Below are 27,770 nucleotides of genomic sequence, written 5' to 3' on the forward strand. Positions count from 1 at the left end.
CATTATGCTCAGTATGATTGCCAAGAGAAAGTGTTAAAAATTAGAAGTTTGAATCCAAAATGTTGCTAACTTGAACATTAAATGTTATAATAAATTCATTACTTGGTTTTGTTTAGGATGGTGTAGTTGAAAAGATTGAGCATCGGTTGGCTAGTTGGAAAATGATGTATTCGTCTAAAGGTGGAAGGGCCACCTTGATAAAGAGCACTCTTTCCAATTTACCTATGTCTTGTTGGTGTGGCAAATTGCGTAGAGAAGCTCCACTGAGATTTTTTATGGGGTAGGGTAGATGAAGAGTTCGAAACCACCCCCATGGGCCATGCCACCAAAGGCCGGCCGAATGGGGGTGGCCCATACCCTTTTGGCATGATGTTTGATGTGGGTTATTGCACCTTAAAGGAGTGTTTTCGGAGTTGTTTAACATTGCTTGACTTAGGGATGCTTCTGTAGCAGATAATCTTCAATTCTCTAATGGCTCTCCTCAGTGGAATATTAGTTTTGTTAAGAGCAGCGCATGATTGGAAGTTGGAATCCTTTACTTTGTTCTTGGATCAGGTATACTCCATTATTTTGAGACATGATGGTTTAGACAAGCTTTATTGGATTCCCTATTGGATTCCCTCAAGAGAGGGTGGTTTGAGGTTAGCTCATTGCGGTTTGGTTTGGGTCGGCTTGATTCTGCTTCTGCTGAAGGGTTGTTGGTGGTTCTGTGTCGGGGTCATGGAGCGGTGTTTTTTGGTGGAGGCAAAGTATTTTGTCTTCTCGGAAGGTGAGGTGGTGGTCTGGTTGGTAGAAAGAAGGAAGGGTTTCATTGGAGTTGTGACCTTGGGTTTACAATGCTTTGTGGCTGGTAGTGACTTTGGAAGCAGCACTGCAGAATTCAAGGTTGGTGGACTTCGTCAAATCGTTTTGGGAAGGACCGAAGGTGTTGATCATTCATTCGTTGAGGGGGCAACAGATCCGGTTGCTTCTTGGAGTTGGCGGTGTTTGTAGAGGGTGGTTGGAAGGGGCTTATTCTTTATCTGAGGGGTGCGATGGTAGGGGATGGAGCTGGTTTGCCAGGGAATTTAGCAAGGTGGTGGATTTTTTTGAAGCCACGACGGTCTCTTCGTCTTCTGTTGGTTCCCTTTCGGGGGGGGGGGGGGGGGTTATGAAGGGGGTGGAGTTCAGGACTGAGGAGGGAGTGTGTGTTCCTTCATATGCAGCCATGTTGCGGGCAGCAGTCAGGCACCCAATGGCGAAAGTTTCGCTGGCAATGGTTGTTGCTGACCCGCTGGGTATTGTCAAGGATGTCGACTTTGGGGCGAATACCCAGCTTGGTGAGCGCCCTGATCTAGGTTGTAGGCCTTGCCTTTTTGCCGCCAATTTTGAGGGGGAACTAGTGGTCTTTGAAAGCAAGTGTGGTGGTAAACCAATGGGTATAGACTCCTTTGACGCTTTACGTTGTCCCTCTGTTCTAGGCAATGTTTCTTCCTTCTTTGATGTTGTCAGGCTGGTTTGATGGAAAGGGGAAGGTGAGTTCTCTATTTTGGCTATGGATGGGTCTGCTTGTGAAGGCCAAGGACGACATGGATAAGGTTTGGCGGAGCATTGTAAAGGATTTGGAGAAGGGTTGGGCTTCTGTTTTTAAGCCAACCCACAAGACCTAAGGTCTCGGGTAGCTCTTTAAGGAGAAGGGTTGGGCTTCTAAGTTTAAGCCCAAGCCCAAAGCTGCTTTTAGATTTCACAAGAAGCCCTTTTCTAAGAGGGCTTCGCAAGGTGGACCATACCTAGTCCAAGTTTATCCCGTGGGTGGTGAAGGCCCGATTCCTTCTAGTCAGTCTTCTGAATCGCTGGTGGATTCTCCAATGGTCTTAGTCTTGCAGTCTCTGGGGCTAGGTTTCGCTTCGGCTTTGACAGTGGGATCTCCAGTTTTGGTTGGGGCAGTGGGTTTTGTCGGTCTTGGCCTTGCCATCTCAGTTGCTCAGCCTTCGTCTGCAACTGTGGGTCTTGGTGTTTGGCAGTTGGAATCTTTTGCTTTGGCTTCGACAGTGGGATCTCCAGTTTTGGTTGGGGCAGCGGGTCTTGTTGGTCTTGGCCTCGCCGTCTCAACTACTCAGCCTTCGTCTGCAACTATGGGTCTTGGTGTCTGGCAGACGGAATCTTCTCCGTTGAGTTTAAACTTTGCCGTTGAAATAGCCTCGGCTTCGGTTTTAGTTTCTCCAAACTCCGTGGGTTCTTTAGTCTAGTGTTAAGGCTCATATGCTCCTCAGGCAGTAGAAGTCCTCTCCGATGAGGCCTAGTGGGTGTCGATCTCCGTCGCTGTCTGCGTTAGTGACCAGCTTCGGTTTGCTAGATTTGGGTTCTGGTAAGAAGCATGCCTTCTCGGGGGGCCTGGAGGCGGGTTTTCAGGCTCTATCTCCGGCCTTTGTTGGGAGTGCTCTGGAGTTCTTTGGTGATACCGGTGGTTCTTTGTTTGTGCAGTTGCATTGGTGGAAAGGCTCCCTCTTCTATTCTTTTGATGATAGAGTCTAGGGCGCCTATTTATCTGTCAGAATCCAAGTGTTTGCAAAGATATTCTTGTAAGTCTAAGGTCGGTAGAGGAATGCAATTGTATGAGACTTTGATTGCCGAGGCTGTGGTGGCAATCAGTGCCCCTGTTGGTAAGTTTACAACCATCATGAAGTCTGATGTTTGGAATTCTCCTCCAGCGTGGGGCTTTCTTCGGTGGGGGTTTCCTTGGGCCGAGTTCCGAAGAGAAGGTTTTCCCTCTCCCTTCGCATGAAGTGTCGGTGCTTCGTCGTCGGCTCTGGTTGTAAAGGAAGTTGGGGAGGAAGGGGTCTTTTCCTCCCATTTGGGTGGTTGTTCTTCTGTCACTCCAGCTGTTGACAAGAGTGATGATGTCAAGTTGACTGGTTTGATTCAATCTCAAAAGTGGCCTGTAGGCCATCTCTAAGTGGGATCAGGGAGACGATTTCTAGGATGAAGAGGATGGAGATTTCCCTTTCCCTTTTGGTGTTTTTCCTCCCACCATGCCCTTGGATTGGGCTTCGGATTGTGAGGACCATGTTATGTGGGCCTCGTGTGAGGGGTTTAAGTATTTTGACTTTGGCACTTCTGACAGCCATCTTAAAGGATCATCTTCGGGAGGTAGAGGGTGCACGCTCTAAGACTAGAGGTAGAAGTGAGCTGTTGAACTTAAAATGCTCCATTAACTATGAGACTGTAGGTCCGTCCTCTAGCCTTGAGAAAGGCAAGGCTCATGCGCTATAGCACTGAGTGCTTTGTGTGGGTTTCGAGTTAGAGGGCTTTTGGGTGTTTTGCGGGTTTTAAATTGGTGTGCTTGTCGGGTTTGAGGGCTTTTTGGGTTTTGTGGTTTATTATGTTTTCTTCAGGTTTTTGTAGGTGTTTTCTGTGTATACTGCTTGTGTACCTAGGGGTGACTTACGTTTTTTAATAAATCTTTATTACTAATAAAAAAAATAATGTCTTAATCCTCCTTGATTGCACACCTTTCCCTTGGAGGTGTGTATATGGCGAAGTGAGGTCCCTTTGAGAGCGGGCTTTTTTTTGGGTAAGATCCTCTCTTTGGATAACTTAAGGAAGTGGTCTATCATTGTGATTGATTGTTGCTATTTACTCTATTGCGAGTTGGCTAGTGCTTTATGAAAATCTATTTTTGGATTGTTTGGCTTAGCATGGGTCATCACGTAGAGTGAGAGATCTCTTCACTTGTTGGAAGTTTGGTAGCCTGACAATTGAAGCTCTTTGGAAGATAATTCCGTTGAGCAGGATGTGGTGCATTTGGAGAGAAAGAAATGAACGAAGCTTTGAAGATAGAAAAAAGACAGTGGTGGAGTTAAATGCCTTTTTCTTTACCTCCCTTTTCCATTGGGTATCTGCCTATGATAATTTCCACGACTTTTTTTTTTTTTTAATTTTTTTAAATCTTTTTCTTTTTCTTTTTCGATTAAATGTTTCTCTTGTATGCGTCCCCTGTGTACTTGCGTGCACCCTTTGGTTGTAATTAGTTTCAATTACTTGTAAAAAAAAAAAAAAGAAAAGAAAATGTCATGGAGGCTTTTGTGATATCCTAGATTGAATTGAAGGTGTTGGATTGAGCATGTGATAACTCTAACATCGGCTATCTACTAAGTAGAATTAGGCTATATAAGTAATTGTCGAGAGCCACAATAGTGACTTGTCCTTTTAGGGTATTGCACAAATTTGACTAATGCATTCCCGAATTATGATAAACAATATCAGAGCCAATCTAGTAATATCATGTGACGCGTGGCGTTGCAGATTTAATCTCAAGAAGAGCTGCGATCTCTCAAAAGCACTCCTAGTTCTTTTTCTTGACAAGTTCAAAAATTCCTATTTCTTGTAGTCCAAATTGTTTGCATTATATACAATTAGGCTTTCTCTATGTAAAACAACCTTTCTATATCCTATCAACATTTGACATTTTTAAACTTTGAAAATTCCGACTTTTATTCATCTTTTGTTTTTTCACTGTTCAATATGTTCAGATCATATGTTGTATATGGAACTCTTGTTATCAGGTCTTATAAGATTAATTTACTAAACCTAGCTTTACAACATTGATGTTAAGATATGTTGATTTTGTTTGCCTTATACTGGTGGTAATAACTGTTGATAATCTTTAGTGAGATAAAAGTTTTTGTTTTGATATTGATGACACTTACCATTTTTCCTGCAGGGGAATCAGAGCTAATTATTCTTTTTCATTTCTTGAGGTGGTTGTGGGCTGTGAGATTGCAGAAAATCAATCAACTTCTGAGCATGCGGTCGATGATATTGATAGTAAGGGAAAGAAGACAATTTATTTGCATCTGAAGAAATTTTTTCGTGGTACTCGTTTTACATATCAACCTTTTCTTAAGAGTCTTGAAGGGAAGTATAAAGAGGGAGAGATTGTTTGCGTTAGTGGTAAGGTGAGTTTTCTTGAGTTCCTTGCTTTGTTCTTTGATGTGGTTTGATTGGTCTTGCCATTAATTTCCGTTGTATGGTTCTATAGTAAGAGTCATATCTTGAAGAAAGGCAAACCTTCTAATAAGTCGTCATTAATCTTTTTTCGTAAGACATTGTGGCCATGTTTTAATGCTAGATATAACTACTATTTAATTCTTGTGGTCGAGTTTAACTGCAGTCTCCTTGCTCAAGATTTAGTTTTAAATCCTCCTACAGTTATATTGCCTGTTGGGTGGTACCTAGATATGGGGTTAGTGAGTGTACCTTCCTAGGGCTGGGGTAGGGGGTGTCACCAATTCCTCCTACCTTTTGTCTTTAAGCCAAAAATTTAAATAATATGATGTGTTGGGAAGGTAATTTTTGAGGATGGATGGGTGAGTGTAAATGCAATGATAGAGCTCATTTAAGTGTTAATTGTTCATGTTCGGATTTAGTTAGAATCTTATCTTTATTGTAGGAATGAGCTTTTGAGGATCATGATAGCTCTCTGAGAGAGGTAACTTTAACGAGTAGGGCTGTAACTACTTTTTCATTTTTTTTAGGTGAATTAATTTGTTTCAGGCTTTTATGAGAAATTCTGTTCAAAGCTTAAAGGGCTTGTGATGATCATGATAGCTCTTTGAGGGTGATTATTGAAAGTATGTTTCTGGAGACTTAGTTAACTATCAAGTGAGTTTCATCCGTGGTTTAAGTATTTTACTTGTTCATCCAATTGATGAGGGGTTTTTCCCCTTCATATATTCTTTTGGCTTGTAACTTAACAATATAATATGCTCCAGTCTGTTGGTTCCACTAGCAGACAAACAAAAAAAGCTCTCTTCTCTCTCTTCTTTTCCTTCACAGAGGAGGTGTGTGAGGAGTGTTTTCTTGTCTCCGGTGGGCTGCTGGTGGTAGAGAGATGGGTTTATTAAGAAGCTGGTCGGTGGAAGCTAAGGATTTTCAGATGATGGTGAAGGATGGTGATACTGGTTTGTTGTTCCAGGAGAGAAGCAAGGGTCTAGTGAGGTCTATAAGGTTGGCAAGTAGTGAAGCGAGGCTTCTGCACATCTTTGAGGAGTTGGTTTCAGTGAAGGATTCTAGGGGGTTCAGAGATCAGTCTAAGTCGGGATATCCTCGAGTTCTAGCTCAGAAATGTTCTAATAGGTATGGCAGCTTTTTGGTGATTGAAGAATGTGAGGGGAGGGAAAAGCGCAGGGCAGTAATGGTGCCGGAAGGAAAAAACCAGAAAGGGTGGAGTAAACTTGAGTCTGAGCTGCAAATAGCCATGAGGTTCATTCAACCTTATGTGAACCAAAGTAATGAAGCAGTGAAGAAAAAAAGAAGCTTCACGGAGGTGTTGCAATCCACGGTTCGACCGACTGAGGAACTTTTCTGGCCATCGACAGAACCTATCGCTAGGGTTCCTAAGTGGCTGTCGGGAGGCAATACAGGTCAAGTCGAGCTGCAGACGATGAAGTCTAGTCAAGTCGATGTTCTAGGGTGTTCAGGACCAGCAACCTCTCTCAAGCTTCCAATGGGGTATCCGGCAAACATTTTGGGCAAGGAAAAGGGTAAGGGAGTCTTGTTGGAAGATGGTGATAGACAAAGTTATGACAGTGAATTTCCGGCGATTCTGTCGCCGGTGCAATCCGTCCCTCCGGCAAACTCATCTCCTGCGAAAATTGTTTTGTTGGATAGCAAATCTTTGTCGCATGCAATGGCGGTTGTACAAGGACGTACTGTACCTGGTGGGAAGGAATTTTCTGACGGAGAATACGTGGTTTTTGGGGGATTTGAATATGCCAACTTAAGGAATTCGTTGGAAAAATTACAGCTGGGAATTGGCTGTTGTTTGAAGCGGCTAGCAGAAGGAAAACGAGGAGTGTGTGCTAACGGGCTTTCGAGTCTTGGGCTTGCGCAAGCTAATTTTGGTGTTTTGGGGGGAGTTGAGACTTGGCCCAAACAGAAGATGGGGGAGACTCACGTGGTGAATGCTGGGCCCAAAAAGTTTTTCAAGCACTATAAGCATATAAGGACGAAGAAAGTGAAAAAGCACCAAAAGGCTGGAATGTCGACCAAGCTCGGTGATCCAGGAGCTTCTTCGTCTGTCGCCGGAGCTCACAATTCTCTGGGTTAGCCGCAGATGGGTTCGCCGGCGAAATTTGCGATGGGTATTTTGGGAAAAGATCCGAGTAGCGCCGGTATGGGTATAACCGGCATGACGAATGGTGTTCTACACCTGGGTCCGAGGCAGATGACGCCGATGAAGCTGTTGGAGGAGGCAGAAGGGGTGGTGGGTGGCGTCAGGGGTCTCGATTCTCTGGGGGTTGCGCCGGCAGACACTCCGATCAGCACCGATATGAGTATAACCAACATAATGGAGGGTGTTCTACACCTGGGTCCGAGGCAGACATCGCCGATGAAGCTGGTGAAGGAGGCAAGAGGGGTGGTGGGTGATGCCAGGGGTCTCGTTTCTCTGGGGGTAGTGCCGTCAAGTGTTCTGACAATCCCTGTGGTGCGGGAGGTGCAGACAGGGGATGTTTACGATGGTTTTTCCGGCAGAGAGGAAGGTGTCCCTGAGGAGGTAGTGGTGATTAGACCTGGGGAAGTTTCTAACTCTTTACCCCTGAGAATAGGCGAGAAAGAGTCTAGAATTGTAGAGTTGGTCTCTTCTGAGGCAGGGGTGGAAGTTCGGATGATAGAAGGGATGGAAGGAAGGGAGGACTACTTGGATGATTCCTTGGAGAACCAGAAGGTTTTGGATAGTGGGCTCTCTAAAACCAGCATGGAGGTGGCTATTTCTTCATTGGAAAAATCTACTCCTCTCAAGGAGACTGGTTTGGCAGGTTTAGAGCTGGAAGATCATAATCCGCTGGCGTGCTGTCCAGCGAAGGGGCTGGTGGTAAATAAGGGGTCCAATTCCGGCGACAGATTCTTGAAGCTTGTGGAGGAATTCAGTCACTATGTGGGGATCACATGTGATGGGTATGAAGGGAAGCTTTTAGAGCTGTTTGCAAATATCATTGCAAGCAATGAAGGAAAGGGAGCGGGTACGACCTCTAAAGCGGGTAAGAGAGGCTCGAGAGAGCTTAATAATCTGGCATGTTCCATTAATTATGAAGGTAGTGCTTGTCGAGGGAGGGTTAAGGGCCTCAAAGAGATTTATTATAAAGCCAATGATTATTTCTTGGAATGTGAGGGGTTTGAACGAGGGTAATAAATGTTTAAGGGTGAGAAATTTGCTTAGGCAATGGAAGGTGGATGTTGTGTGCCTCCAAGAGACGAAGATGGTGTTTATTTCTAGAAGGTTTGTGAAAAAGTTATGGGGTTGCGCTTACGCCGATTGGTGCTTTGTTGCTGCTGATGGAGCTTCAGGGGGCATCTTGTTGATGTGGGACAAAAGGGTGGTCACGAAGCTCGAGGTCTATGTGGGAGAGTTTGTAGTAGCTTGTTCTTTCAAAAATGTGAAGGATGATTTTGTTTGGGCTTCTGCGGGGGTCTATGGCCCAAATCTTGATTTTATTAGACGTTTTCTTTTGGAAGAGTTGGCCGGTCTTATGAGTTGGTGGGAGGTGCCTTGGGTTATCGGTGGAGATTTCAATGTCACTCACTTCCCAAGTGAAAGGTCGGGGAGAGCGCGTTTTAACACCGCAATGTCGGATTTCTCGGATTTCATTTCAGAGCAGGGGCTTATGGATCTTCCTCTTGCAGGAGGGACGTTCACTTGGTCCAATTCCTATTCTCGGTCTAGGATTGATCGCTTTTTAGTCTCTCCGGATTGGGAAGTCAAATATCCTAGCCTGATCCAGAAAAGGTTGCTTCGATTGTGTTCGGATCATTTTCCCATCTTGCTTGATTGTGATGGCTTGAGTAGGGGTAAGAGGCCTTTTAAATTTGAAAATATGTGGTTGAAAACTGATGGGTTTGTGGAAAGGGTGCAGGCTTGGTGGTCGTCTTATAATTTTTTTGGCACTCCGAGTTTCATTTTGGCCTGGAAACTTAAGGCTTTAAAGATGGACATCAAAAATTGGAATGAAGTCGAATTTGGAAATGCGAATGCTATTTGCATAGAAAAAGTTGGAGGTTTGAAGACTTTGGATAGGTTGGAGGAAGAGAGAGGATTAGGTGAAGACGAGAAGGAAAGAAAAAGGGTGGTTGTTAGGGAATTGGAGATGGCTTTATTACAAGAGGAAATCAGTTGGAGACAAAAATCGAGGATCCGATGGCTGAAGGAGGGAGACAAGTGCACTAAGTTCTTTCATTAGATTGCCAATTCTAATAGAAGGTGTAATTCCATTGAGTCGCTTCGTATCAATGGCTATCCTACTTCTAATCAAGACACCATTAGGGACCATGCAGTGCAATTCTATAAGTCTTTGTTCTCTGAACAATGCAATTGGAGGCCTAGATTGGATAACCTTGATTTTGATAGTTTGGAAGCGGGTGAGGCTGATCAGCTAGAAATTCCTTTTGAGGAAAGGGAGGTGTTGGAGGTGGTGGAAGGCATGGATAGAGACAAGGCTCCTGGGCCAGATGATTTTTCAATGGCTTTCTTTCAAGATTGTTGGGAAGTGATAAAGGAAGACATTATGGTGGTTTTTTCAGACTTTCATTCCCGTGGTAAGTTTGAAAAAAGCCTTAATGCTACTTTTATTTCCCTTATTCCAAAGATTCCTGGGGCATCTGAGCTTAAGGAGTTTCGTCCCATTAGTCTCATAAGTGGTGTTTATAAGATTATTGCCAAAGTTCTTGCTAATAGGATGAGGAGGGTGATGGTTGATGGATAGGGTGATTTCAAAGCCTCAGAACACTTTCGTAAAAGGCAGGCAAATCACGGACTCGTTTCTTATAGCAAGTGAATGTTTGGATAGCCGTATCAATTCTGGGGAACCGGGAGTGCTTTGTAAATTGGATATAGAGAAGGCCTATGATCACATTGATTGGAAGGTTCTCTTGTATTTGTTGAGGAGATGTGGTTTTGGTGAGAAATGGTGTTCTTGGATAGAGCATTGTATTTCGACTGCTCGCTTTTCTGTGTTGATCAACGGCACTCCTGCTAGTTTCTTTAGTAGCTCTCGAGGGGTGAGGCAGGGGGATCCGTTGTCTCCGTTTTTGTTTGTCATTGTTATGGAGGCTTTTAGTAGGATGATTACTGCTGCCATTGAAAGTGGTCTTATCTCGAGTTTCTCAGTGGGAGCCAGTTTATCTGAGAGGGTTAGCATATCTCACATTCTTTTTGCAGATGATACATTGGTTTTCTGTGGGGCGAATATTGATCAAATCCGTTCCATTAAAGCCTTACTTGTCTGTTTTGAGGCTGTCTCAGGTCTAAAGGTGAACATGGCTAAATCAGCTTTGGTCCCGGTAGGTGATGTGGCCAATATGGGAGATTTGACTGGTGTTTTGGGTGTGAAACAGAGTCTTTGCCTTTGAAATACCTGGGGCTCCCATTGGGCGCACGCTTCAAGGCCAAAACCATTTGGGATGATATTTTGGAAAAGATTGATCGTAGGTTGGCAAGTTGGAAAAGATTGTACCTTTCTAAGGGAGGTAGGGTTACTCTTATAAAGAGCACCCTTTCTAATCTTCCTACTTATTTTTTGCCCCTTTTCTCTATTCCTGTTTCGGTGGCCAGGCGCATAGAGAAGCTCCAACGAGGGCGATCCCATGAAGGAAACGGCCATAGAGGCGAGGGACCATACCCTGCCAGATCTACTCGTGCGGTTAGCCTATGACACATACTTTAGGACGAATTCTTGGTCATTCCTACCATTTGTTCTCATCATGCCATTTTGACCACCTTGCGAGGAGAATCTGCTTTCTATAGATACCCTAGAGAGGCGCTTGTTCAAGCTTCACAAATCATGCTTTCAAACTTGCCGCAGTTCTTCTAAGAAAATCATCGATAAACTACAAGAGTTCGTACAAGGAAAGATGATTTTTTTTATTAAATATAATATAGGCCTACTAATCAATAGCTCTGTAGGGGTAATATATTAGAATAGTAATAATCAACATTTACTATCAGTACCCATGGATATCGTACTTCGTTCGTTCGTGCAGAAAGGAAAGTACCTTAGTGAGCTCTAAGGACATCTCACGAATTGGATTCGAACCTATATTCACCCGTTCAGGTAACTTCATCGTTAGTCGATCGTGATCCCACCCACCTCTCCGTTTCACTATTGCGAAACTTTTTCTCTTGCGATAGCATCCTGTGCTTATCGGAATAGTTTGTCAATCAACCACTTGCACTTTTTTACTTCCTTAACTTACTTCACTTACCGCTACTCGCCCAAGTGCCTAGAACAAGACATTCTCGTTGTGTTGCACCCATCTCTTCCTCTCCCTACCGGTCGAGCTAGCTATCGCTTCCTTCACTTTAACTAGCGCTTCCCGGAAAAGAAGTGGTTTTCTCTTTCTACTCACAAGGCTAGGTCCAGGTTCAAATTCAAATGAAAGATCTTCAAAAGTCTCAAATGAAAGCCAGGTTCGTTCAACAGCATGGGCAAATGCTTTGGGCCAAGCAGACTGATGAAGATGAAGTGGTGGTCATTCTAGAACTAGAGATGCTCTCTCAATCTTTGGAAAGCTTTCTCCTCTCAGAAGTAGCTTTCTCAATACCAATAGGGGGGCAGGTTTGGAACCCTCTTTATGTGAGCCTCAGGAGATAGTGAAGCCGTAAATTTTTGGTCTCATGGGCCAAGAAGCAGTTTCGCCATTTCAAATGAGACATTGGTTCCAGGACTCTTCTTTGGGGAGGTTTAAACGATGAGTTCAAGTTTCATTTGGTTAACTAGGACAAGATTTGCTCTCCTATCTCTGAAGGAGGACTAGGGATCAGAAAGCTGAGATTGTTCAATTAGGCTTTGCTAGGGAAGTGGTTGTGGCGTTATGCACTCGACAGGGAGGCTTGGTGGAGAATTGTTGTGGATGCCAAGTATGGTTCTGAGTGGGGTGGTTGGCATTCTGCTGACACTTCTGGGCCCCATGGGGTGGGTCTTTGGAGGCATATTAGTAGGGGGTGGCAGTTATTTTCCAGCCATACTAGATTTGATCTAGGTGATGGCTCCAAAATCAGGTTTTGGGATGATGTTTGGTGTGGAGAAGTGTGTCTTAAGGAAGTCTTCCCAGGTGTTTACAACATAGCTTGTGCTAAAGACGCGTCTATCGCTGACAATATGGACTTCACGGGTGGTGTTCTTCAATGGAATGTTAGTTTTTTTCAGTTGATTCATGATTGGGAATTGGAAGTGTTAGCCTCTTTCTACACTCTTTTGTATTCCCATAGAATGAATAGGGAAGGAGAGGATCGAATTTGGTGGACGCCGTCTCGTAAGGGGAAGTTCGATGTTAGATCTTACTATAATGTCTTGGCTAGCACGGAGGCTAATCCGTTCCCTTGGAAGAGCATTTGGCGCACCAAGGCACCCTCGAGAGTGGCTTTCTTTACCTAGACGGTGGTGTTAGGGAAGATCCTCACGATTGATAATCTTCGAAGAAGGAACCTTATTGTGATCAATAGATGTTGCTTGTGCAAATCGCATTGGGAGACGATCGATCATCTTCTTCTACATTGTGAGATCGCTCGCTCTTTATGGTATGCTATTTTTAGCCGGGTTGGGATGTCATGGGTTATGCCTAGTAAGGTGGTGGATTTGTTTGCTTGTTGGTGGTTGGGTGGGCGTTCTCGGAGCGCTGTTGTGTGGAAGATGGTTTCCCTATGCCTAATGTGGTGCTCATGGTTAGAAAGGAACGCGAGATGCTTTGAGGACTTGGAGAGATCTTTGGAAGAACTCATGGCTTTCTTCTTCTACACGCTTTTCACTTGGACTGCAGCTTGGCTTGCCCCTTTAGTGATTAGCTATCTTAATTTTCTTGTTCTTTTCTCTTCTCCTTTTTAGGCGTTTTCTCTTGTATACTCCCTGTGTACTTGGGTTGCGCCCCTTTGCGCTTTTGATATAAACATTGCTTATCAAAAAAAAAAACTTGACAATATATAAAAAGAGAAGGCATTGTATACCTTTTGAGTTATTAGATTCTTCTGAAGTCTTGCTTAATTTCAAACTATTTATGTTATATTTTACATTGTTGGTTTTGTTAAATCTCTCAAAAAACATTCATAATGCATATTCATATCAAACAAAAACAAAAATGCATATCAGTGGTGCCAACAACTGTCATAGGTGTTGGCTTGGCCTTATTGATTGTTTTCAGGGATGATACTAAAGTAGAGATAACGTCATACACAAGCATGGCGTTGATACTGATTGTTACTCTTGGACCATTTTGTTTGTTGAATCAGCAACAAGATGTTGAAGATGCAGCTGATATGATTTGATTTCCTTTCCATATATGTTCTCATTTATTGTAATTATATTTTAGTGTGTTGCTTCTCTATTTAAACAAGCTTAGATGTATCATACGAGAATAAGAATTCTTCCTTCTTTTTTTTCATCATGGTATCAGAGCTTAGGGTTTAATTTTTTTTTTCTTGGAACTGTTTGTTCTTCCTACATCTTTTTTCTTTTCTTTTTTTCTTTCACCCAAATTGCTATTTTGCTAGTGATTGAAGGAGACTGAAGCTCTGGGCTTAATGTCCGTGTGAGGAGAGCAATGGCGTCGGCATTATCATAATCAATGGCGTGATGTTGTTGTCATCGCCATGATTAGTTATGTCTAGGGGTGTATAAGCAGTTATGGTTAACGGTTATTGCCTTTAACTGTAACTGTATCGCCTTAGTTGGTTAGTAGTTTTGAAATAACGGCCGGTTAGCAATTATTGAAACCCAAAACCGCACTGCATAACTGTTTTTTAGGAATGTGCCTTTTGGGCCTATTTTGGTGTTGGCCTACCTTGGGCCTCTTTTAGAGTCTATTTTAAATGGTTTTTGGACTATTTAGTCCCTATTTTAAATGGTATTAACACAACAATGAAGTCGCTTTGGTATATTATTTTTTTAATATATAAAAAATATAATATATGAGGGTAGACAGTTAGCAGTTATTAATTGCCTTTGCCTATCCCTAAAACTGCTACTGCAATTTCATAGGTGGTTAGCGGTTTTTTCCTACCACTTACAAAAGTGGTTATGCGGTTATCCAGTTAGTGGTTAGTAACCGTCCGCTTGTACACCCCTAGTTTTGTCTTCGATGGCTTTAGTGTAGCCAGCAGAGCCGTGATTGTGGTTGCTAGGTTTTAGGTGTTTCCTTGCTTAATAGAATGAATCAGGGTTGTTGGTTGGTGTATCTGTGGTAGTTGGTGACGTCTCCAGTGGACAGAGTTGTAGGTAGTGGCAATTTCGTAGCTTCTATGACGTCTCCTGTGGCTGGTGTTCAGTATCCTTAGGTTCAGCATCCTTAGGTTCTTCCTCCGTCGTCGTTGTGGTTGTTGGCATTGTCTGAGTGTCATCGAAGAATCAGCAAGCTCCAGAGAATAAGACTACTATTTGGTTGTGGGTGCTTACTGTTCCTTATCCACGATAAGGATATTTGTAACGTATTTCAAGCTTTTCGTAATCCAGGGATATCCACCAGCTTTGGTTTGACCCAGCTTATCGGTTCTCTCAATTCAAGCCGTTTTGAGTTCTCTAACAGTTTAGAGCGGGTTTGTTTCCTTTTTTGTCCGATTTTTTTTTTTTCCGGTTTTGGGTTGGTTTTGGCATATCTCAGTCGGTTTAGGTCAAATTTTTAGTTATTTCTTCTGATTCAGACCCTTTTTTGTTCATTTATGCAATTCCATGTTGGTTTTGATCTTGTTTGGAATTGTTTCTGGTTTTGCAGCTAGTATTTTTGTGGTTCTTTGTTGCTAGCCTTTGCTTTCTTGATGGTTGAATTCTAGTGGGTTTTCTTTATTTGTTTTTTTATTTTTATTTTTTGAGCCTAAGTGTTGTGTATTGGAGCTATTTGGTTGGATGTTTGAACTCAAGATGTTGGAAATGAGTCAGATCTCAAAAACTCACAAAAAAGGGATAGTGAGTCAGTTGACCTCCCATAGTGAATGGGTCTCAAAAACTCACAAAAGCTCACGAGGCTCATGATGTTGGGAGACTTCTTGTAGATTTTGTAGCTGTCCTACAAGAGGTCGAGGGGGTCGTTCAGGAGGTGGACCCAAGCCTCGGGCCAATCAAAGAAGAGTTTTTCCACTTCTACTTCTGTTGGTACGAGTATCTTTAGCATGGAAGAGGGAGCTACACTTCGTTGGCTTATGTCCCGACTGGAAACATTTGTTGGGGTTTTAGCTAGGAAGAGGTAGACACACTTTGTTGCTTATCTCTCGACTCGAAACATTTGTTACTGCATCCTCCTTCATTGCCCGTACAAGTGATTTGACCACTACTCTGAATGTATTTGCTACTCCATTTGATGATTCTTGGATTCGACTCTGGATCTCCAATCTCATAATCGGTATATCTTCCTTGTTTTCTTCTTATAATCTTTGTTCAAGTAGGGAAAATGTTAGAATTGCTAGTGGCTCTCTATTATTAGTGTCTAGCAAAGGCTTCATTTTTGTCTCCCCTTCTATGTCATTGTTGTCTGTTCTTCATAAACCAAATTTTGCAACCAATTTATTGTCCATTGCTTGTATTACCTGTGAGTTAAATTATAAAGTCATCTTCTATTATGATTATTGTTTTTTCTAGGACCTAGTCATGGGGAGGATAATTGGCCGTGGAAGTTTGAGAGATGGTTTGTACTATCTGGATGCTTACCCTATAAAAGGTTGGCTCACAAACTTTTCACACCGTTAGGCAGATGACTCTACAGCAAGAATTTAGCTTTGGCATCAGTAGTTAGGGCATCCTTCTTTTCTGTTATTGCAACAAATATTTCATTTCTTAATTTTGCATAATCCTGTCTCTATGTTTCAGTGTGAAACTTGTGAACTTGCTAAACATCATAGGGTGTCATTCTCTCATAGTATAACCAAAAGCAATGCGCCTTTTGTTTTGGTTCACATTGATGTTTAGGGTTCTTCATGGGTGGTCTCTTTATCGGGTCATCAGTGGTTTGTATCTTTTATTGATGATTTTTCTCGGATCACCTGGGTCTATGTGTTAAAGATAAAAGTGAGGTGTCCTTTGTTTTTCAGATATTTTACCGCATGATTTACACCCAATTTAAGGTTATTCCCGTACTTAGAAGGATATAATGTTATCATACCCCCTTCTTGGAAGTGTTTTGTCTCGATGGATGTTACCTTTTGAGTCACAACCATATTTTTCATCCACCAAAACTTCTCTTCAGGGGGAGAGTCTGAGTGAAGACAAGTCTTCTATGAGTTGCCCTTTATCTGACCTTACTCCTATGCCAGAGAATGACTACAAAATCTAGCTGATGAGTCGTGTGAGCCACCGCCAATGACGGAGCTGAGGGTTTACTTTAGATGCCATAAAAGTAAGGCTACTCTTGATGCTACAAGCCAAACAAACATTTGACCCTAACTCAAGTAATGGTACCCCTACCTCTAGTTTAAAGTCAATACTTGTTGTTGATGATATGAATATGCCTATTGCTCAATGTAAAGGGGTTAGATCATGCACTCTAAACCTTATATCCTATCAGTATCTTTTACTTTTGTATTGTTAATTTATATCCAAATTGTTTTATGTGTCTATTCGTCAAAATTTATAGGAGACAATTAGTGATCCAAAGTGGAGGGCAACAATATAGGAAGAGATGAGAGCTTCACACAAAAATAACAGAGGCGCTAGTCGAGTTGCCTAGTGGTAAAAGGGCGGTTGGAGGCAAATGGGTGTTTACAATGAAGAATAAGGTCGATGGATCAGTGGAAAGACATAAGACCAGATTGGTTGCGAAAGGCTTTAGTTAGACATATGGGATAGACTACTAGGAGACCTTTGCTCTTGTAGCAAAGATGAATTCCATCCAAGTCCTCCTTTCCTTGGAAGCAAATTTAGATTGGCCGTTTCAGCAGTTTGATGTGAAAAATGCATTTTTTCATGAAGATTTAGATGAAGAGGTTTACATAGAACTCCCTCTTGGTCCCAAATTCTCCTCAACCAATAGTAAAGTTTGCAAATTGAAGAAGGCCCTATTTGGGCTGAAATAGTCTCCGAGTGCTTGGTTTTAGAGATTCTCCTGAGGCAAAGATTTGGCTATAACCAAAGTTAGGCGGATCATATACTATTCATCAAACATTCTCTACAGGGAAAGGTAACTGCCTTGATTGTTTATGTAGATGATATCGTGTTGTTTGGCAATGATAATGAGGAAATATAGAGATTGAAAAAACATTTGGCCAAGGAATTTGTGATGGAAGACTTAGGCAATTTGAAATACTTTCTAGGCATTGAAGTAGTGAGATCAAGACATGGTATCTTCCTCTTCAAGTGGAAATATGTTCTTGACCTACTTAAGGAAACGAGGATGCTCGGTTGTAAGGTTGTTGACAATCCAGTAGAGCAGCATAAAAATTTAGAAGAAAGGGATGAGAGTTCTCTGTTGGATAACGATTGGTTGGCAGGTTAACATATTTGTAATGCACTCATCCAGACATTGCCTATGCAGTAAGTGTAGTGAACCTGTTTATGCATTTTCCCCAGGACTCTCATATGGAAGCAGTTTACAGAATATTTCGATATTTGAAGTCTTCACCAGGAAAATGGTTGTTGTTTGCCTAATATGATCATCTAAAAGTAGAAGGTTATGCAAACACTGAATGGGCTAGGTCAGTCACGGATCGAAGATCTTCCACGGGATGTGGGAGGAAGTCAAGTTACTTGGCATAGTAAGAAACAATTAGTGGTTTCTAGATCTAGTGCAGAAGCTGAATTCCAAGCTATTTGCTTATGGGATATGTGAGTTATTATGGTTGAAGATTCTACTAAAAGAACTTGAATATGATTGCAATGAGTCTATGAGCCTATATTGTGAAAATAATGAAGAGATTAGAAGTGCTTGTAATCTAGTTCCATATGATTTATGAAGAAAAAATTGTGTGCATGATTGATTTGTATACCTCAAGTGAAGTCAGGGGAACAACTTGTGGATATTTTAATGAAGAGAGTGTCCAGTAATGTTCTTCATTTAGCCTTGCGCAAGCTAGGCATGCGAGATATCTTTGCCTCAGCTTGAGGGGGAGTGTTGAAGATGTAAAGCTGATATGATTTAATTTCCTTTCCATATATGTTCTTATTTATTGTTATTCCCTATTAGTGCATGTTGCTTCTCTATATAAACAAGCTTAGATGTATCATTCGAGAATTGAGAAATAATAAGAATTCTTCCTTCTTTTCTTTTATCACAAGATTGAAGAAAGAACATGGATAAATGTTGACTTGATTCTTATAAGGTGACTGGAAATTTTTGTAATGCCCCGCCCTTTAGAACAAGGTTGCAGGTGGAAAATATCTGGATGTTACACGTGACCATACTACATCTTAGAGCACTAGCAACAGACATCCAATCAATTTTTCTAGATTTAGGGAACAAAACTACTTTTTTCTTCCCTATACAAATAGACTCCACAACAGCTTCCCTTAATTTTTCCCTATATATATATATTTTACTTTTTCTTTATTTTTTTAATTTTCTTTTTCCTTTCACTGTATCTCACTCTCTCATTCTGTGTCGCCCTTTCTATCCTCTGTGTAATCTTCCTGCAAGATTGAGAGCAAAAATCTTACCAATAAGAACATAAGAGTTAGTATATTGATTTTCCGGAATTGATTCCAACAAGGATGGGGATTTTTTCTTTTTTCTTATCCGTACATCCCCTATCCAAGAGCTTTGTTATGAGCAATCAAGATCTTGGAGTTTTGATTTAGAAGTGCTCATGACAAATGGCAGAGGATTATACAAAGATGTAAAAAGAGGAATGTACAAAGATGTAAAAAGAAAAGGAAGGCTTGAGGTCAGAGAGAGAGAGCTTTATAAGGAAACTAGGGGAAAATGCTTGAACGAAGAAGAAAGAATATCCTGGGGTTGAGTTGAAAAGATGTGATAGGAGAGAGAATATTTTTTTTAATGATTATAATAAGGCATTGGGTAGCTAAAGTGCTACTCAACTGTTTAGGAAAAATATAGGGATATTGATGTAGGTGGTTTTTTTTTTTTTTTTTTGAAAATTTTCCTATATATAGGGAAGAGAATGGGCTATAGGGTATCTGTTGGTAGTGCTTTTATAACACGCATTAGAATAATTTTTCTTTTTTTCATGACAATACTATCACATAATAAATATTAATATTTTTAGGTTACAACTTTAAATACACACTAACATCCAAAAGGTACCACATTCGACACATTAGAATAGAAACAAAGTTAGACTAATATAAGATAGGCTAAAACAAAATTAAGACTATAGACAGTCTTAGACGCAAAACCCTAGTTGTGCATAAGGGTCCTCATCCTCAGTTCCTTTCTTTGCAACATCAATTATGTAAGAGGGCTGTTAGGCATCCCAACACTTTTTCCCAAATTTCCTTTCCCAAATGATCTAGACCCTACATTCATTTAAGAAAAAAAAAAAAATATATATATATATATAAATCTATTTATTTATCGAATGGACCAGATCATTTGGGAAAAAGAATTTGGGAAAAAGTGTTGGTATGTCTAGTATTATCCATTATGTAATTGTAGTACATTGGCGAATAAATGAATACATAGTCCCAATAAGTATAATAGAAATTGACCTTTATAATAAGAGCCTCCTTTTAGAAAATATCTCTAACATGCGATTATAATAACTATATTAGGTTTTCTTAAAAAAAGAGAATTTATTATTGAAATCATTGCTGATAAAATAATCATTGAAGATAAGTTTATGAGTATACAAAATCCTTTTATATTTTCTTTGGCTTGTTATATATGTCATATAACTCAACTACCACACACACACACAGACACATTTCACGATCCATAATCACGAAACATATACATACTTTATACATCTAAAGCAAGAAAGCAATAAAACAATTATCTTATTCACATGCAATACATTAAATCTGCTTTCTCTTGTCGTTCTTTGCTTGTAGTTATTTTCCTCTGTAATTAGGAATTATGGATAAGACCCCTCCGTAACTAAGGATTTACAGTTATTTTCCTATGTATTGTAGGAATTATAGTTATTTACTCTTGTAACCACAGGTATTATGGTTATTTACCCACGTAACTACATGTATTACGGTTATTTGCCCTCGTAACTATAGGCACTATGGTTCTTTGCCCTCATAATTGCAGGCCTTACATTTATTTTCTTCTGTAACCTAGGAATTACGGTTATTGACCCCCGTAACTAGGGTTTCCTTATTAAGTCTTAACTTTTTTTTATTAACATCATCTTTTCATAACACATGGTCAAAATATCGAAAGTATAATCATATTCTTATATAAAATAACAAGGCTCAGTTTAATATAATCATATTGACCATGTTTTCATATGTTCGAAGTTTCAAGTTGAAATGTCACTATGCTCTTTAACCGACCCCAAAACGTAATCCGAATGATTCATAACTTTTATGACATGTCTAAGACACGTATAAAAACTTGATGATAGTTTATTTTGATCATTTTAATGATGTTTATCAATTATTCTAAGGGATAAGATTTCTTGGGCGTTACAATTTTTGACATTTCAAACAAGAGCATGAATTCTTCATGAAGTGGGATTGATGCATACTTACCTCATATGTTCAAATAGAATGGGTTAAGAAGGTCCAATGAAAAACCAGGAATGATGTTGTTGTTAAAGTAATGATTAAGTAATTAAATTTACCTCTTCCTATTAGCTTAAAATTTTGGGAAAAGTGGTGATTTAACATGGTATCAGAGCCAAAGATCATGGGATCGAACCTTGACTCTATCAATCATCCCCCATTTAAATTAAATATTCAATATATTGGGTCCCACCTATTAAAAGAGAGTTTGATCCCATACGTAAGGGGGAGTGTTAAAGTAATGATTAAGTGATTAAATTTAGGAGAAAATACACTTTACCCACCTGAACCATCCACCCATTTGCACTTTTAATCCCATTGTTTAAAAAGTGACACTTTACCCCTCAAAGTATCTGACATTAACATTTGACTCCCATGAAATATACTTTACTCCCTGAAGTAAAGTGTCAACTGAAAATACTTCAAGGGGGTAAAGTGTACTTCATGGGGGTCAAGTGTCAATGTCAAATACTTTGGGGGAGGTAAAGTGGCAGTTTTTAAACATTGGGGCTAAAAGTGCAAATGAGTGGATAGTTCAGGGGGGGTAAAGTGTATTTTTCCCTTAAATTTACCTCCTCCTATTAGCTTACGCTTTTATGGGAAAAGTGGTGATTTAATGGTTATGGTGTAGACAGTTTCTCGGAATTCCGGAAAGTGGTTTCTTAAATTATAAGTTTTTCATTCTTGATTATTTTGGTAGCATCAAGGTGGCATTGGAAGAAGATTAATACTACTTTTCACATCCATTTATTACACCCATTTCATACCGGCTAACGTAACGTGTTTTAAGTGACCGTTTTTTTTTTTTTTTTAATTTATTTATTTTTAAGTAACTGACACGGGAAGCCACTTAAAATATACCACGTTAGACGGTGTGAAATAAGTGTAATAAATGTGTGTGAAGAATAACATTAGTCTTAGAAGAAATTTGGCCCTGAAAGACGTTTTGCAAATAAAAAAGCATTACCCCATGACAACATGTTGCCACCTGAGCCAAGTGTAGGTATCATAATTAAATGCTCTATGTAAAATAGAAGGGAAATCTATTGATTGTTTGAGTGCCACCTTAGGAATTTTGTTTAAGTGCCACCTTACGAAAGTTTTGTTAGCATTTTTGTCAAACAGAAAGTTTTGTTAGAATAGAATACTGCACCTCTAAAAGGCACGAAGTCTACCTTATATATGGCCCATCAATCCTGAGCATAAGTGGGTCCTACCAATTTGTGAATATAAATATTGCTTTATTATTAACCTTTGTATTATTCCTTTCCTGGGCTTTTGAAATGATACCATAATGTACTACAAATTCTGGGTGAGATACAAATTTTATCTTCCTTTTACACGCATCGATTATGAGAGTCAATGCCTGTCCTAGGGACGAAGACAGCGAAAACACGCATGAGTTCCAACTCTAGTTGGGAAGAACATTTTACCTGTGAAGTTGTCACTTGTTCTTTTAGTGTAGGATGTGGTTTCTGGATTATAAATAGAAGAACTGAATGAGCATCAGCCAGCACACTGCTGCAGTTGCTGATTGCATTATAATTTTTTTGGATGTGGGCAATGGTGAGGTATTCTTGAATTTAAACCACTTCCAAGATACATACAACTAGTTAAAAAGTTTCCCTCTGGGTATAATATTACATTTGTAGCACCATTATGATTTTCTCTACTTGTAGTTTGTGTATATGCAATTGTATGAATTGGTTGTACTGGGACAAATAATTGCTGAAGGGGTTGGACTTTCTCTTGATGAAATTAAACCAATTTTTTACTTACGATCTCTGTTATTAGATGCTATTTAATCTATTGAGTATTTTGTCCTTGTTTTTTTTCAGTATATTTAAGACTTGTAATGCGCATGCACACACCAAAAAAAAAAAAAAAAAAAAAAGGAAGGAAAAAAAGAAAGAAAGACTTGTACTTAAATGTTGCCTTTTAATATAGGTGAGGACTATGCGTACTAAGGATCACTTTGAAATGAGAGAGTACAATATTGATGCGCTCGAAGATCAAAAGGATTCATCCTTTCATGCGAAAGAGAGGCCGTATCCCATATACCCTTCAAAAGGAGGCTTAAATCCAAACTTTCTTAGAGACATAATTGCAAGGTTGGTACCTCCTACCTTATTATGGTTCTAATGTATCACAACCTGACCCTTTGGCAGGGTCTACTACTTTGGTATCTAATTTTCTCCCTTTTTCAGATATATGCTACTTGGCTATGAAAATAATGAAACTAGTACTTTAGGGTCTCTTACCTTCTTGCTCATTATGCTTTATCCTTTCTTTTCTTATTGGGGTTAGTTGCTTATGATGCAAAATTCTTTGAACTTTCCTTTTCTTGTTATTTCCACTCTTTTATAAATACCTGTGTGAAGCTATCTTAGTTTGAAGAGTTCTGTTTCTGCATTGAAAAGTGGCTGTTTTGTTTGCTGTGTTAATGAAATAGTAATTACTTTTGCCGTTATGTGTTTTGATTAGACAGTCTTATATTGGATAACTTAGTTTTTTGAAGCAAATTTTTTTAGTGTAATGGTTTTCATCTTATTCTAAATGTTAGGATGGTGATGGGAATTTGCTGTCTTTTAGACTTCAATGAAAGGTTGCTTCTTTCAGAATGTTAGGAAGAAGTTTCTCTCAAGCCTAGGGGAACGATTTCATGATTATTTACTTAAAAAAAAAAGGGTTCTCTTGAAAGTGAAACCTTGGAAATTTTAGGTAAATATGAGGAACCTTTCGAGGTATTTGAAGAGGCAGTAACCTCCTTCGAGGTGTAATTTAACCGAGTGTAATCAAATGATATACAAAGTTCAAGTTGACTTCAGTTGTTCGTTAGATGTCTAGGTCTTTTCCTACTAAAGATGTTTTTTTATTTATTATTATTTATTTTATATATATGTGTGCATTTGACATTTTCTCCATGACATGGAATGTAATCTTATTGGATAGCTGATCCTTTTTATATTAGTATTGTTTGGAGATCCCAATTTGGTGATGCAATATTTTCATATAACCAAAAACTCTTGGTAGGTCTAATTGGATGCTTGACCTCACTTTAGTTATTTAGCTGTAACGGTATTCCTTGTTAATTCAATGGGAGCTAATTTTTTTTAATTGTTTTTCTATTGTTTTCTTAAAGTATAGAATTGGTTGGCTTTCTGTTTGTAAGTATGCCTTTCCACCAATATATAAAATAATTATTTTGATTTTTTTCAGAGTCTTACAAGCCTTGCCTGTTAATATTGATCCTATACCAAAAGATGTGACTCAGGACTTCGGACTGTTAAGTCTTCATGATGTAAGTGTCTTTACTTCTAATTGTTTCATCGATGCATACTTATTTATTCATATTAAATCACAACTTATCTTAAAAGTTTAAGCTGATAAGCAGAAATAAATTTAATTATTTAATCAACACTTAACGTGTGGACTTAAATTTTTAATAGGTGAGATCCAACACATTGAATATTTTTATTAAATTGGGGGGGGGGGGGGTGAATTGGAGTCAAGGTTCGAACTCAAGATCTCTAACTTTGATATTATGTTAAATTACTACTTATCTCAAAAGCTTTAATTGATAAGAATTGATGAGTTTAATCATTTAATTCATAAGTAACGTAGTGATCATTCACTTGTTGGATTACACATAATTGAAAGTATCTATTTGTTGCCTCTACTTTCAATTATGAGATTAACACAATAAGAGCATGCTTGGGATTGTGTTTGAGAAATTGAGCTTTTAAGTTAAAAAGTGCTTTTTGGCAAAAGTTTCATTTTTAAGCTTTTGCCAAAAGTGTGTTTTGACAATTTTTAGGCTTTTTGGACCCTTACAAGTGTACTTTTTTGTTCAAACGGATTTTTTTGAGTGTTAAACACACTTTTAGGCCTCTCAAACGCACACCCAAACATGCCCTAAGTTGTTGGCAAAACATAATTTAATCTTGTTGGAAATCATCTTTTTAAGTATTTCTTCTCCAAGAATGATTACACATCTTTACCCCCTATGTGATGCAATTCTATTGACACCATGTGAGTTTTCAATGTTTCACACTATATCCTGTGTAGCATCTGTTAGAAGAGTTATTAGGGTTAGTAAGTCATTAGGGTTTGAGGGTAGTTTGGTCATTATGATATTTCCCTACTCCTATATATTAGGATATTTGTATTAGGTTAAGAACAAGCTGGATAATACAATTAGCCTCCTTTTCTCCCTCTAAACTTCTTGCATCAACACTATTAATATGGTATTAGAATCTTAGGATTTAAATCATGGTTCCTTTGTTTGTAGACTTAGTTCTTCGCTGTTTTTGTTTTGTTTTGGTGAGTGTTCTTTTGGTGGCAGCACCACCCATGTGGGCTTAGAGCCCACACGGGCAGTGCTTTGAAAGATGTTGTCAGTGGTTGAGGTAAAAAAAAAAAAAAAAAAGTTTGCCGTGTGCTTTCCCGATGGTTTTTGTGGTGTTTCCTACTAGTTTTCTAATTTTCTGTGATGTTTGGTGCCGTCTGTGGTGGTTGGTGTAAGGACGCCGGCATGTTGCAGTGGCCATTTGAAAAAAAAAATATATATTTTGTTAGTGTCGGCGTGGTCTATGTTGTTGAAAAGTTGCTCTGTGGTCGTCGATTGATTATGTGGCTGGTGTGTTTGGAGTCGCCGGCGTGTTCTGTCTTGGGCGAAGTTCTGGTGAAGGCTCTTGTTTGATTTTTCAGTAGTATTTCGACTTGGTTTTGGTGTTTTTGGCGTGTTCTGCGTGTATCCTGCTAGTTCTGGCGAGACTCGTTGGTTGATCACGTGAAATGTGACCGTTGTTAGTTGTCGAGATTTGACCGGCCTTGGTGTTTTGCAGTGGTTTCAGACCGATTGTTGTTGTCTAGCGAGATTCTACCAGCCTTGGTGTTTTGCGGTGAGATCCGACTAGCCTTGGTGTTTTGCGGTGGGATCCGACTAGCCTTGGTGTTTTGCGATGGGTTCTGACCGGTCCTTGTTGTTTTCCGGCGAGATCCTATCGGCCTTGGTGTTTTTCGGCGAGATCCGATTGCCTGTTGCAGTTTCCGACGAGTTTTTGACCGGCGTTGAAGTTTTTAGCAACTTTTCTTGTTATTTTTATAAGTCTTTGTATAGTGTGCTCCAAGTTGTTCCAGCTTGAGGGGGAGTGTTAGAGTATGTTTTTATATGTGTTATTCATTTGCTTGTTTATTCCAAGCTGGATTTAATTTATACGATCCAGCTTGAGGGGGAGTGTTAGAAGAGTTATTAGGGTTAGTAAATCATTAGGGTTTGATGGTAGTTTGGTCATTATGATATTTCTGTAATCCTATATATTAGGATATTTGTATTAGGTTAAGAAGAAGCTGAATAATATAGCAGCCTCCTCTTCTCCCTCTAATCTTCTTATTACAAAACTATTAACAGCATCGAATTGTTCTGATCAACTACTTCCTATTCAACTTCCACCGCATGGTATTCCTGTATGCCATTCTCCTGTATTGCATAAAGAATTTGTAGAAGCGAATCAAGAGAATCGACCTCCCAATCCTGTACTGAGGAAACAAATCTCAAAATTCCAAGAATTCCTTCCTGTTCACCCCATACATTCAGCTACTGCTTCTTCTTTATTCATGGATACAGGGAAAAAAAAAAAAAAAATCTGGGAAAGGAATTTTCAGTGGATATTGGGCACCAGATACCCAACCAAAAAAGAGCCATACTCCTACCACACACCTTGAATGCTGAGGAAGAATTGGCAAATTCATAAAATCTTGTGGTAAAATTTTCCATCTATGGGAAAACTACTCCAATCCATTCTCAGAAATGTTGCCATTTCTTCCCTATCGACCTCAACTAGAAAAAGACATATCAGGTTGGGTTTTGTCATAAATATTCCTATTGAACCATAAGGGTTAGAGCAATGCATATAACTATATCAATATTTACATGCTTCTAAGTAAGACGTGCACATTTTCTTTAAATTTCATTCCATTATTCAAATATCAGGTCGAGGTTTCTCACAAATAATCATATTGGAGCCTAGGGATTGTAAATTATGAGCACTTGATATAATGTATCAATATTTAATTGCTCTTATGTGGAACTTGTATTCAATTTGTGCTTTAAATTTCTTTGAACTGTTCAAGTGCTGACCCAGTTTCTATTTCTGAATCACTTTTTGATTGGTCATAGATTACTAGTTTTAAAACAATGCGATAGGGATATATGTGATGTGTTGGTGTTGACTTTGTTATCAGTGTGCTTATTTTCAGCGGAGAGATGAATATTATTGTTTTTCCAACAATGTAGGCATATATTGGGATTCACAGGCCGAAGAATATAGATGAGGCTGATTTGGCACGCAAAAGGCTTATATTTGATGAGTTCTTTTACCTGCAGGTGAGCTTGATTGCTAATATAGCACTGGTAGAGTTTATGCTTTGCTGTTATGCTCTGGTCATTTATAGACTCAAACTAATCAAATTGTTGTTCTCTTTCAGGTGGGACGCTTGTACCAAATGCTTGAAGGTCTTGGTACAAAAATAGAGAAAGATGGGTTGCTCGACAGATATAGAAAACCTGAATTAAACGCTATTTTTATGGAAGAATGGTCCAGTCTCACCAAGAAGTTTTTGAAGGCTCTTCCGTATTCCCTTACTTCTAGTCAGCTAAGCGCTGTTTCAGAAATTATTTGGGATCTAAAGCGGCCAATCCCTATGAACCGGCTGTTGCAGGTTTTTCATTTTGTATTAATATTGCTGCTCTTCATTTTTTAACCCTATAGATGCCACCAACTCAATATCAATCGTGACATGGTGGGCATGTATTGATATATGTTACAAGCAATCTAACTCCAATGACATCTAGTTATGCATGAAATCCTCTGCTTCCCTCTTCATTATCTTGATATGGATTATGTTCATCCATCTAGTAATTTTCCCTAGTTGTTTCATCCCCTCAAACCAGTGCCTACATAGATATATCATACATGCCCAACTTACCAGCACATTTTATTGACTAGGATGGTAGCCTGTCTAGTTATTGGTGTTTCCTTTCTTCATTCACCTGCTTTTCTAGTAGCCCTGTAAACTTTTGAGCTAGGTATGCATCTTACTGCCTTTTTACTAGAACAAATTCTCTCTCCT

At 39.6% G+C, this 27,770-nt stretch overlaps 1 protein-coding gene across 5 annotated transcripts in view; it reads left to right on the forward strand.

Annotated features, from left to right (window-relative positions):
• The window catches only part of LOC132177513 (DEAD/DEAH box RNA helicase family protein), a 61,863-nt gene that overhangs the window by 13,955 nt on the left and 20,138 nt on the right, over window positions 1–27,770 (forward strand). For all 5 annotated transcript variants that reach the window (XM_059589871.2, XM_059589868.2, XM_059589870.2 and 2 more), the window contains 5 exons: window positions 4,703–4,937; window positions 22,584–22,747; window positions 23,856–23,937; window positions 26,935–27,024; window positions 27,126–27,359. In XM_059589871.2, coding sequence (XP_059445854.2) covers window positions 4,703–4,937; window positions 22,584–22,747; window positions 23,856–23,937; window positions 26,935–27,024; window positions 27,126–27,359 — 805 coding nt within the window. The remainder of the gene's footprint in view (window positions 1–4,702; window positions 4,938–22,583; window positions 22,748–23,855; window positions 23,938–26,934; window positions 27,025–27,125; window positions 27,360–27,770) is intronic.

The sequence above is a fragment of the Corylus avellana genome, chromosome 4 (genome assembly GCF_965113065.1).
Source record: "Corylus avellana chromosome 4, dhCorAvel1.hap1.2, whole genome shotgun sequence".
Taxonomy (NCBI): Eukaryota; Viridiplantae; Streptophyta; class Magnoliopsida; order Fagales; family Betulaceae; genus Corylus; species Corylus avellana.